General features: G+C 40.8%; 1 protein-coding gene across 10 annotated transcripts in view; it reads left to right on the forward strand.

The window, feature by feature from the left end:
• Positions 1-270: 270 nt before the first annotated feature.
• Positions 271-13,307, forward strand: part of ADGRL4 (adhesion G protein-coupled receptor L4) — a 99,149-nt gene continuing 86,112 nt past the window's right edge. For 5 of the 10 annotated variants that reach the window (XR_012160436.2, XM_073357250.2, XM_073357257.2 and 2 more), the window contains exons 1-2: positions 272-727; positions 3,689-3,838. Coding sequence is in view for 8 of the 10 variants with exons in the window: in XM_073357250.2 (XP_073213351.1) it covers positions 706-727; positions 3,689-3,838 (172 nt within the window). In the remaining 2 variants the exon portion in view is untranslated. Of the gene's footprint in view, positions 728-3,688; positions 3,839-11,768; positions 11,905-13,307 lie in introns of those variants that run through there. The other 5 variants (XM_073357253.2, XM_073357256.2, XM_073357252.2 and 2 more) reach the window with 5 other exon arrangements.

Here is a 13,307-nt window from a genome sequence, read left to right on the forward strand (position 1 = left end):
AGCAACTACAGTAGGGGTCTTCTCTCAGAGATTCTGACAGGGACTAGCCAGGGGAAGCATGCAGCAGCTTCTGAGTTGCTTACCAACCCCTTGCATTCCTCAGTCTGTCTGTTCCTCCCATCCTCTGTGATTTGTCCACTATTCCCCTGCTCCAATCTGCGCCACCACCCCTCCCTCTCTACACTCTGCAACTGCTACCCTCCCAGTCCCTTGTCTGCTCCACCCCCACTCCACTATCTAATCTGCCTCCACCCTCCCTGCCACTGATCTGTCCCTCATCTGTCTTGCCACCCACCACCCCCACCATCTATTCCACCACCATAACAATCTGCTTTTCCATCCCTCCACTGCCCTCTAAGCCCCTCAAACTACTCCTCTAGCCTACTCACCCCCTGATCTACTCCATTCCATACCCCTGCCGGCTTATTGCCCTATGCTCTCTCATCTGCTCCTTATCTTCCCCTGCAGATCTGTTCCTCTCCTTTTCTACCCTGCCTCTCCAGCTCCTGAGTCACTAAAGAGTTTTTTTGTGGGGGGAAATGAGGCTCAGGGTAAAGGGCAGGGTAGGGCCAGCAGCTTCACTGGGGTTTCACGTTCCTAATGGGCGTGTACAGGCACTTCGCACATGCTCATACATTCTAAGGCAGGGCAGGTTCTTCTGTTACACAGGGGCTCAACTCCAAGCACTGCATAGCAGTACCCCCAATGAAACTACTCCCTCTCCTAGGTAGGTGATTTTCCTTCCCAAATAAGTGAGGGGCAGGTGGAAGAAGGTGGCGGGGGGGTGGAAAGATGAAACTGGGGGACAACTTTGCAGGGGCTAGGCAAAGGACAGAATCAGTGGCAGCTGAGGGGAAAACTCATGGGTAACAATGATTAAAACGTTCCTCAGAACTCTGGTTAGTGCTGCTGCTGCATTTGACTATCCCATCGCATCAGGGTAACCCCAACATCTCAAAGTCATCGGTATTCGCTCTCTGAATCCCTCAAATGCTTGCATTTATTTCATTCTGTAATCTGCTCTGTAAAGCCAAAGCTATTGATTTGTCTTGGTGAGGGATGTTCTTGGACTTCACTTCTCCTCTAGCTTTTTTGCTTCTGATATCTGAAAGATACTCTGAACAGTAAAAATAAATGAACGAGAAGATGAAATTTGGGAGGAAATGAATTGATTTGGTTTGTATATAGTTTTTAAACAAATATGTAATTTTTAATATTTTGAGTTTTTCATGACATTTTTATTTGTCCAGTAAAGCAACTTTTCAGTGAACTTTTCAGGGGCAGTGAAAGCTGTAATTGTAACACTAGACTAGCAAGTATCCAGCATGATATTTTGGTAGAGAGAAGCAGAATTGCAGGGGAAGGGAGTACCAAGAAGGGGCTTTATGTTTTGTAACTTTCCTTATGTCTTTTCTCATGGTTTATAAAGTACAAAGTCAGAAGTGTTTTTCCCCTCCAGTGTTAGCTGCCTGGTTTTCTTAATGATTTATATTTATGTCAGTGGGCATGTATAATTTTTTGTGAACTGTTAGTTTCCTCAAAGTCAGCAGTTCCTCTGTCTTTCTTTGTGTTGAAAACTATACACATGTATACAATGGGAAAGCAGCTTCTTAATTCAGGAATCATTTAGTGAGAGAACGTAGAAGGTAGCACTTTTGGAACACAGACATGATATTTAAAAAGACTTCCTTTAAAATGATTTGGAGGGTTTTTTAAAATGATAATGCTACAAATGTTGTTCCATGGGAATTAAATCTTCTCTCAGATTGTGACTATGTTCTGTGTTAACTAGATATGGGTAGACGTGGTTTAAAAATTGATCGGGGGAACTCTCACTGGTATTTTTCACCTGGTTATTGTTGAGTAGTTTGGATTACACTCCATGCATAATTCTGGATACAAAGGCAAGTATCTGCCTCTTCAATGGGAAGGAGTAGAAAGCTTTGAAAACCTTTCAAAGGTTTTTCCCACTCCACTATGTACGTTTTATGTTGATCATCATTTTAAGCTTGTTGAACACAGGTTCCAATACTCCAAAGGCTTAAATGTGTACTGAATTTTGACTATGTAAGAAGTCTCATTGAATACGTTTTTACAGGACTGGAGCTTCAATCCTTTGTACCACTTCAGTGATACCATACTCTTTAATGTTTACATAAAAACTAAGAATGGCCATATTGGGTTGGACCAATGCTCTATCTAGTCCCATGTCCTGTCTTCTGACAGTAGCTTGTACAAAGTGCTTCAGAGGGAGTGAACAGAACAGGACAATTTATTGAGTGATACATCCCCTGTTTTCCAGTTCCAGCTTCTGGTAGTCGGAGGTTTAGGAACATCCAGAGCATGGGATTGTGTCCCTGACCATCTTGGATAATAGCCATTGATGGACCTATCCTCCCTGAAATTAATTAATTCTTTTTTGAACCCAGTTATACTAATTTTGGCCTTCACAACATCCCCTGGCAATGAGTTCCACAGGTTGACTGTGCATTGAGAGAAGAAGTAGTTCCTTATGTTTGTTTTATACCTGCTGCCTATTAATTTCATTGAGTGATCCCTGGTTTTTGTGTTATATGAAGGGGTAAATAACACTTCCTTATTTACTTTCTTCATGACACTCATGATTTTATAGAACTCTATCATATGCCCCCTAAATCATATCTTTTCTATGCTGAACAGGTCCTACTCTTTTTAATCTCTCCTTTTACAGGAGCTGTTCAGGACCCTAATCATTTTTTTTTTGCCTTCTCTGTACCTTTTCCATTTCTAATATATCTTTTTTGAGATGGGGCAACCAGAACTGCACATAGTATTCCAGGTGTGGGCATAGCATGGATTTATATAGTGGCATTATGATTTTTTCTGCTTTATGATCTATCCCTTTCCTAATGGTTCCTATCATTGTTAGCTTTTTTGACTGCTGCTGCACATTGAGCAGATGTTTTCAGAAAACTATCCACGATGACTCCAAGACCACTTCCTTGAATGGGAACTGCTAATTTAGACCCCATCATTTTATATGTATAGTTGGGATTATGTTTTCCAATGTGCATCCCTTTGCATTTATCAACATTGAATGTCATCTGCTATTTTATTACCCGGTCACCCAGTTTTGTACCATCCCTTTGTAATTCCTCACAGTCAGCTTTGAACTTAAATATCTTCAGTAATTTGTATCATCTTCAAACTTGGGCACCTCACTGTTTACCTTGTTTTCCAGATCGTTTATGAATTTGTTGAACAGCACTAGTCCCAGTATAGATCTTTGGGGACCTCTCTCCAATGTGAAAGCTGACCATTTATTCCTACCCTTTTGTTTCCTATCTTTTAACCAGTTACTCATCCATAAGAGGACCTTCCCTCTTATCCCATTATTGCCCATTTTGCTAAAGAGCCTTTGGTGAGGGACCTTATCAAAGGCTTTCTGAAAATCCAGGTACACTATATCCACTGGATTACCCTTGTCCACATGTTTGGGTTTAGAATTCTCTCTAAGAATTCTAATAGATTGGTGAGACATGATTTCCCTTTATAAAAGCTGTGCTGGCTCTTCCCTAACATATTGTGTTCGTCTACGTGTCTGGTTGCTGGAACGCCCCCAGTTGGCTTGGTATGTCCTGCCCATATCTGATTTTAGAATTCAGTATGCATTTTAGAAACAAACAAACATGGTTTACATTTGTTTCAGTGTTTGTGTCCAGTCTGCTGGACTATGGCTACACTTCTCCGAACTGCAGCATGACGTGCCATAAAGATGCGGAGTGTGAAGTTAAGGGTGGAGTGCAAGGCTGCTATTGCTCCCCAGGATTCACAGGAAATGGCATACATTTCTGTCACGGTAAACATATTTTACCTACGTACATTGCTACAGGGCATGAAAAATATACCCAGTACCTATTGAGGACTAAATTTATAACCAGAATAATACTTATGCTGACATGCTACCAAGGCTAAAAAACTGAAGTGCTATCCCTGGTCATTTAAAGTAATAGTGGGTACTGTATTTTATTGCAACTTGTCAATCAACTTTCTATCTAATATTCTAATATAATTTACCATATTACATCTCTCTTGTTTTATTAGACCTGCTTTCCCTGTTGCACTTCGTTCCACTTTGTCTTTTCTTTCCTATGATAGATAATTATATATTTTCCCCAAGTTACTGTCAGCTATTTGTTCTTATTTCCTCCTCTTCCCCCACCCCTCTGGAAAGATTACAAGAATAGAAGTACACAATTTATGGGAAAGAATAGTTATATAGATCATCTACATTGATTGGTTTCAGAGTAGCCGCCATGTTAGTCTGTATCCACAAAAAGAAAAGGAGCACTTGTGGCACCTTAGAGACTAACAAATTTATTTGAGCATAAGCATGCGATGAAGTGAGCTGTAGCTCACGAAAGCTTATGCTCAAATAAATTTGTTAGTCTCTAAGGTGCCACAAGTTCTACATTGATTGTCTGCCTTTTTCCACTGTTGTCCACCTCAGTGCTACCAACCAACTCTCATAATATCTGATGTTTTTCCTAAAGCCCCAGATCCTGGAGCCCTGTGACTAAGTGAGAGTCTCAACTTTAATAAAAAAAAAAACTTTCTGTGGAGAAAAGCTTGAAAAAGTGAACCCTAAAGACTAGTAAAACAGAAGACAAATAAAAGGAGTCCTAAATACATTATGTCAAACTAATCTCATGGATTTTAAGATGATGACATGACTTTGGAGGGGCCTGATTCAGTATTTTTGAAGCTTGGATAGGCAATACTGCCACTTCCATACTCCTTCACACCAATTCTCTTGCACATAAGGCTTTTCAACTTTTCTAGACACCTAATATTAATAACTGATAAGCCAATGTTCCCCCTTTCACCCCAGCTGCTGGAAAGGGAAGTAAGCTGGGATTCCTAACAGGAATCTGTCCCTGGGGGACTCCATCTTTCATAGGTATCTGATAGGTATCTGATTACTTTGAAGCTTCCCTCATCTCCGGTCATATCCCTCTGGCTGCTGGAAGGGCTAAGGAATTTCTCTTTCTCTCTGTTCCCCTCTCCCATCCCAATCTCTACTCTCAGCATTCTGGGCTTCTGGAACATATGCGGAGAGAAAGGGAGGTCCTGCTACTCTATCCATCTCTCTGCTTCCAGGCTGATGTAAGTGAGGTCTCTATACTCTTCCTCTCCCCCAGCCTTCATTTGTGAGTTGCCCTTTGCAGTGAATAGCTGTAGGGTCTGCCTCTGCTGCTCCAGCTGCTTGTCAGGCTATGCCCAGCTGCAGCACTGTGACCTGGTTCTTGTCGGTTTTCACTGCTGCTCACTACGTCTTTAACAGCAGTCATGAACTGTAACTGGATCCTGGTCAGAGCTTCCCCTAGTGCACCTTGGCAAAGCTCTGAGCAGAAACAAAGGCACGGAGCTAGCTGTGAGAAAAATAAAGAAAACATCTCTGCACTTGGGAGCCCTTGATTCAGGTTTATAAACCTAAAGGCTAGAAATTTACTTTCTTTTTATGAAAGCATAGGACTTGAAGGTGCTTGCCTGGGAAAGCTGCCTTCCCTGCATGTGTCTAGGGAATGTTTAAGTGTAAATATACCTGATCAATTAATGAAAAACTGTAGTGACAAAAAACCCAGGTCACCTGAATCCCAGTCCAATGATCTATCCACTAGACCAGTTAATCTAATTGATTGCAATGTTGAATACATGTTTGCAGAATCAAAATCTCTATTTGTGAATAATTATTCAATGAAAAAAATCCAAGAATTTCAATTAATATTATTTGCAACTCACATTTCCTTCTACCCCATTATCATGTCACTAGGATATTTTTTCAGTGAGGAGCAATTATGAGTCAGCAATTAAATTCACAGCAAAGATCACTATCTCCTCTTTCACTATCCTTCCTCCCCAAGGTCTGAGATATTTTTAATGTTTATATTTTGTTTATTTTAACACCCCCCCCCAAAGACTTAGAGACACTTATTGGTTACCATTTACACCAGTTTAAGACAAAAGTATCAGTCATTCTCAAAGCCTCAGGCTTGATTAGCTGTATAGAGTTATGCTAAGTGTCAGGAAGCTCAATCCTTCAAACCAAATTCCTAAAAGTGTTCAAGCAAGGCAGCTTCCAGGCCGATTCATGGTGCATCACGGTGAAATCAAGACTGTTAGGGTGTGTCTACACAGCAAAGAAAAGCCTGGGACTGGCCCGTGCCAGCCGTCTCAGGCTTGTGGGCCTCGGGTTGCAGGGCTGCTTCATTCCTATGGACACTTTCAGTCTCTGGCTGGAGCCTGAGCTCTGGGATCCTCCCATTACGTGGTCCTACAGCCCGGGCTCCAGCCCAAGCCTGGAAGTCTACCCAGCTATGAAACAGCCCCACAGCCTGAGCCCTGTGAGCCCGAGTCGGTTGGCATGGACCAGCATGGGTTTTTCTTTGCTCTGTAGACATCCCCTTAGAGGCCTCAGTTAGGTGAGACCAACAGTTTCTATAACAAACTACCTCTAAAATCACCAAAGTCACTTACCCTCCAGCTTAATAGCGCAGTTCATATGTGGGATGTTCTTTCTGAAAGAGAGGCTGTGTTATGCAGAACATTGTCAACACTGTATGTATTCGTCTAATAGCATAAACAGGTTCAATTTAATTGGATAGCTCTAAAAAGGATTAAAAATGTAGTCAGGCTACACCCCATCGTAATTAGTTTAAAGCTAAAAAAAGTAGAGCAAAGCTGCAGTTGTTTAATGATATATTAGATCTTGTTGTTCTAGACAGAGCATGCAGCACAGCAAGCTACACATGTCTCTTCAATTAATAATTTTAGGCTTTTATGATGATAATTCAGTCACCTTCAAAGAAGACCATCAATCATGCGTTAACATAAGCATTTTTTTCTAAATAGTGCATATAATGTCATTATGTAAGAATTTTTGTTATTTAGAAAGGTTGTAACAGTCATAATTACTGTCATTAACATGAATAATGTTGCACTGCGTAAGCCTATCTTCTACTCTGTATTGCATCTTTTCGCTGATAACCAACCAAACCACAGTAGCTCTTTCTTTTGAAAAAGAAGTTCAAGCTCCATTTTTGTCTTCATGATATGATTCTCTCTCTGTAAAATGCTTTTAACATCAAAACACACCCGTTGTCAGTTTAATTCCAAGTCAGTTTATATAAAACTGTCCCTCTTTATTTAAAGGGACACTTTCAATTATTTCTAAGTGGTTTTAATTTGTCTCTTTACACTCAGTTGCTTGTAACACCTTTTAAGTACTTGTAAAAATTATTTCCGTGCCAAGTCTGTCTTTTCAATGTGATGCACTTAGACATTTCCCTCTGAGTTTATTGTGGAGCACAAGGCAATATAGTCCTGTTACTTATTTCCCAGCACTATCATTGATCAATCATGAATCACTGATGTCAGCATACCTTAGGGAATGGGGTTTGTTAGTTAACTTGTCCTCTCTTTGCCAGCTGGCTAAGTGACTGCAGAGCACACAAAATTATTGGACTCACTGTGTCTAGATAGAGATACACATATATATATGAATTTAATTTCCTGGTGTCAAAATCATGGATTTTAAAATAATTATCCTTTTAGAACCGTGTGGATTTTTTCCCACCAGACTTCAGGCGTTTTCAATTAGGTCATGTTTTGGACCTTCAGGAAGCATGCTTTCATCCAATCCTGCAAACAGTTACTTCCGTGCCTAGTCCCATTGTCTTCAGTGGGAATATGTGTAGGAGTGAGCATAGCTATGGGAATGACTGTTTGCAGGAACTGGCATCTTTTATGTATTAGCATTATAATTTACCCCGTGATAAATTCTGTCTGCATATAATCCTCCAGAAAGCTACAGATGAGTCACTTTTTCAAACTTTACACTTCCTTGCTGCAAAATAACCTTACATTTCTCTTATTTCTTGTAAAAGATCTATGTCCCTAACTCTCTATTTATAATATGACACAGAGAGAATGACCTTACAGAATGCAACCATTTGCCTTCTAGGGCTCGGTTTGGAGGCATATATAATAGTGGGAGTATATTTTGAATATATTGCATCTGGTTGTATATTATTTGAATATAATGCATGTGGCCTGCATATTTCCTGACATCTGTAATTGAACTTGCACAGCTAACAACAAGGTAAAGCATGAAGCTAGCATTATGGTGAAAATATAACCAAATAGGACTGATTTATCAGAGAATTAACTTCCTTTCATGCAAGATTTCTGTGGATTTTGCACAAATAAATAGAATATATCTACCACTTTCATAAATCCTTTTCTTTATATAAAAAGGGTGACCTTTTTCTTTTGTACACAAAACATCCTTACAAGCTACAGAGAACTGAACTGGCCATGTAAATTACATGTTGCTTGTAATCCTGACTTCCTCCATTCCAAAAAACTTTCAGACTTTTGGAGAAAAGCAGAGTGTGGAAGTGAAGCTTAAGTGAAGTCAATCTTTTATTTCTGAAACAGAGAAAAATGGCCTGGCACCATTTAAGCTTTCTCAAGCAACTCTATCATTTCAACACTGGCTGCCTCTTGCATGCTGACTGCCAATTTGCGGCTTTGTTGGCACACTGCAGAAAATTAAAGTAAACAGTGTGATCACCATGTTTACTTTAACTTTCTAAAATATGGCAGGAAAATGAAGCAGTGCTGTTTGTTCCAAGCGTGCAGGCAGGAAAAATAGGAACACAATATCCCTCCAGATTTCCTTTTAAATGTCCATTGACAATTAGCCTTCTAAAAGATGAATCAATCTTATTTGTAAAGTAGATGCAGTTTTTTCAGACATAGCGAGAAGGAAATGATGCCATCAAGACAACTTTAAACTTTAGTAGGACACAGGGCTCTGAAAAGCTGTCGTGTCTCTCTGTTCAATATGCAATAGAGTAATATTTATCAGTTTCCTAGAATCACAGTGTAAAGTAAAATTTTATACCAAAATACAGAAGCCCTGTTTGATTGTTGGTAATTTACCTAAATTCAGCTAAATCAAATTGAAAGCCTACTGGAAATCCAAATGTATATATATTATTAATGTGTCTCATTTTATTGAGAGGCACGGTGTTGGCTTTATGGCTTTAGCCAACTCTGAAGATGATCTTTCCTGCAAGATACCAGGTATTACCCTAATGTGATGTTGTCATATTCTACCATCCAGCCTTCATGGCAGTCACTGAATTCATTTTGATTCATCAGTGTCCCTATGGTCATTAAATGGTATAGGTGTATGGGTTCCAGAGAGATTTTTCCTTATAAAGTAACATGACCCTATAAAACCACTGTCTCTAGTCATTTTTATTCTATAAAAAGATGGTCTTTAGCAGCAAACAGTCTAGTCTAAATGCTGGCCCAGCAAAGGATAAATTTTGTTGTTAGCAGCAGATATACATCAAATATCACAAAGCTTTTACTTCTATGTTTACCAAAAAACCCAAAACCACTGACATAAAAGATCCAGTCCACCCACTTCTAAATCCATCTCACTGGTATCAGTAACCAGAAACCATAAAGGCCAAATTACAGCAGCTTTAGCATAGTGCAGAGGAGTTGGGAGATGATATGCGTTAGTTAGACACATGTTATCAGGCTCAATACATGGTTAATGGGGCAAAATTCTTTTGCCTGTGTTATGCAGAAGATCAGATTAGATCATCTAATGGTCTCTTCTGGCCTTGAAATCTATTAAACCCTTTTGCTCCATCATCCCTCAATGCAGGATACAGGCCATGTGGTTGATCATGTCCTAGTAGTGCAAAGATAGGAGGCACCATTGCTGACATCCATGCATGCAACTCAGAGTAGTCTACACTTCCTGTGCACTGGCCAGAGGCTGTGGGTCTGTGAAGAAGGAAATTGTACAAATATAATAGGGGCTATCACTGAGTGTACTCACCCTGGGTTCCCAGAAGCATTGTGTGTACTCCTGACCTCTGTAAGCTCATGTACTATCTGTAGGCCACCATTTGGGTACTACACCTCCTCATCATTGTCACAGCAGCTCAGGCTTTCTTAGCTATAAATAAGATGAAAGTGAAATAAAGTCCCAAGCCTACAAACTATTCCTCACAAGAATAGTTATGCTGAGGTCAATGGGCAAGAACTGCTCACTTGACTAGGAGTTTGCAGTATCAAGTCCTCAGTCCGTTGTTCATGAAGATCTGAAGTAATGAAAAGCTTGGTACCGACACATTGTACTCAAACCCTAGCTTCTATTGAAAGCAATTTAATTTTTTTCTTTACATTAATATTGGCTGACTTTGACATTCATATTATTAGGTAGGGTCCTCCTGGGAGACTGATCATCATTCAGGGAGAAGGGGCTAGCTGAGTGAAGTGTGTGCATAGTCTTGTGAATAAGGTGCCTGACTTTGGTATATGGTATAGCACACAGATATGAGTTCAAGTTTTCTTTGTGCTTCTATTAAAATTCTGTACTTTATGTAGTAAATAATGTAAGGGATCTTCTGAAATTTGCTGACCTAGGAAAGTCAATCCTTCTTGCAAATCAGGAGGCTGGAAAGGCTGACCTGAAGCACAGTTCTGCAACATGGAGTTGTGAAAGAGTCCCAAGGGGTTATGAGCACTTTAACTCCTGTGTCCAGTCCTCTCCTCCACATGGACTAACAGCTTCATTAGCAAACTTGAAGCATACTGAGCGTGTGTAATGCTGACAGACCCTGGTCGTCAGCGGGTGGGGTCGAACCGGGGACCTCTGGAGCTTAGTGCATGAGCCAAAAGCCAACTGGCGCTTAGCTAAGACTGTAGAGCAGACTCATTAATCTCTCTCTCTCTAAGTGGTCTCGGTGCCACTAGATGGGACAGAACACCACACCTAGGAGGTGTGTGGGTTACATACTTCCCTTAGCTGAGGAAGCGCATCCCAAGCTTCAGAGACTTCCCAGTTGAAATCCCAGAAGAGCCGCCACTTGTAACACCAACAGATCCCGGTCGTCGGTGGGCAGGATCAAATCAGGGACCTCTGGAGCTTAGTGCATGAGCCTCTACTGCATGAGCTAAAAGCCAACTGACTCTTCGCTAAGGCTGTAGAGCAGACTCATTAATCTCTCTCTCTAAGTGGTCTCGGTGCCACTAGATGGGACAGAACAACACACCCAAGAGGTGTGTGGGTTACACATGCTCAGAGCATTCTCAAAGCATGCCAGGACGGCTGGGCCAAGCCTATTTCTGCCTCCCGGAAAAAGGGCAGTTGTAGGCATGGTGCTGATTTAGGCAGCCACAACTTCTTCTGAAGAGTTTCTGTACATGAGCTGTCACCAAGGCTTCTGTTTTATTGGCTCCTCTCTAAAGAAAATATGTGATTCTGGATGAACAATATAAAATCTGAAGAAGAAAATCCAGGATAGAAAAAAAATATATTTGTTGAAATGTTTTGTGCCTCTGATCTTGGGCATGTTATTTTTTCATTTTCCTAGCTGTGACATGGGAATAATCATACTTCCTTTCCCAAGGTGAGGGAGGCTTACTTTATTAATAATTGTAACATGACATTCTTTGATGGACAATGCTATATTTACCTGTCTAAAAGGCCAACACTTTAAAAGACAAATTATTTAGTTGTGTCTTATTTAAAGTGATGCTGTCAGGGCTGAGTATGACCTTTTGCATAAAACTTGATTTTTTCAAATGTATGTATTTATTTGCATTTCTGCCTAAACAAAAAACAAAAACAAAAATAAAAAACACTGCACTCATTTTATCAGCTCTCCCAAGCAGCCAACCCAATCTTAACATCCTAGGTGGCTGACTGGAGACATCAGAAGAAAATCCAAGATATGCTGTGTTCATTGTGGATATGGATATGCATGTGGTGTGAGCCAGCCCACTACAGTGTACCTCCACATCTTTGCTCTTCTTGGGCGCCAACAGGATGAGGTAACTAAGGATTCATATTATTTTTTATCTGTGCTATCTGTCAAGAACAGAGCTAGCAGGGAAGCAAAGGGACATTGGAATGCAAAACCCTTGTGTGGGATCCCAACAAAGATGCCGGCCTGGATCTTAAAATTTTGTTCAGTGTATGTCATCCAACTCATTGGATGAGGTTTTTTTAAAATATGATTATGGTTCATTATTTTAGGATAAGACACATGTCTGCAAGGATCCAGATGATAGATTAGCTGAAAAAGAACCAAGTGCATATATCTGTCCTCATACCAAATGGCAGAGGGGTACAGTGGATAGGACATGGAGTCAGTTACTGGACATGGTTCTGTTCTTCGCTCTGCCACTGACTTGCAGGTTGACCTCTGACAAATCACTTCACCATTCTGTGCCTCAGTTCTCCCACATGGAAAATGAGGATAATATTACTGGGATGCTCCGCTGAGGAGACCCAGAACTGTCAGCCACTGTGTTATCCCGCTGTCTCAGCGGGAGTGAGCTTTGCTGGAGATTAGACTGTGTCAGCTCCCTGCCACAGTGGCCCATCTGCTTTACCAGCATAGTCCTCAAGACTCTGTCAGTCAAACCTTGCCTTCGTGGCAATGATCAGTGAAGCCAGGTCCCCAGAGACATCTCTCTGCAGTGTCCAGTCCCCTCTCACTAGACACTCAGAAATTATTAAGTTCACTACCTCCAAAGAGCAGAGTGTACACCAGCCTGTTAACTTAGCAGAGAACTCGCACTGTAATTCAATATAATGGCACTGAGATAGTTTATGGTCAAACTAAGAATAAGTTTATTAACAAAGAACAGAGATCTCAATTATATGAAGCAAGAGGAAAAAGAGACAGTCATGGTTACAAACAAAACAAAACATGTTTTATAGAGACTAAAACTTAACTTTAGCAAGTTACAATCTTTTTGTCTAAAGCAGTTTTCTTACTTACATTAATTTACCAGCAGCCCTAGCACTCCTGGCCGGGAGGTCCAGCTTTCACAGGCTCAGAGGATGCTGTTCCCCATGTTCCCTAAGTGATGGATTCCTAAAACGTCTTCTTCCTCTTCTGATATTACCCAAAGTCCATTGTGTCTGACTCAAGGGCTAGCAGGGCTTCCTGGGATGCAGATTCTGTCCCCTGGCATGATTGTTAAACTGTCTTATCCCTGCTTGTTAGCTTGATGAGGTTGTTTACCTTGTGTGTAAATGTACTTTAATTGTCCTCTGCCTGTTATCAGGCTGGTCAGAAAGGGGAAACCATATTCCTTTGTCTAGGGTAGGCTTAATGTATGCACTGCTGCTCAACCACATTTGAAGAACATATTTCTCAGCACACCTCTATAACTCCCTGTATGTAACCCATACATACATCACTCAGTGATTTTCAGGACCAGCA

The sequence above is a fragment of the Lepidochelys kempii genome, chromosome 8, assembly GCF_965140285.1.
Source record: "Lepidochelys kempii isolate rLepKem1 chromosome 8, rLepKem1.hap1, whole genome shotgun sequence".
Classification (NCBI taxonomy): domain Eukaryota; kingdom Metazoa; phylum Chordata; order Testudines; family Cheloniidae; genus Lepidochelys; species Lepidochelys kempii.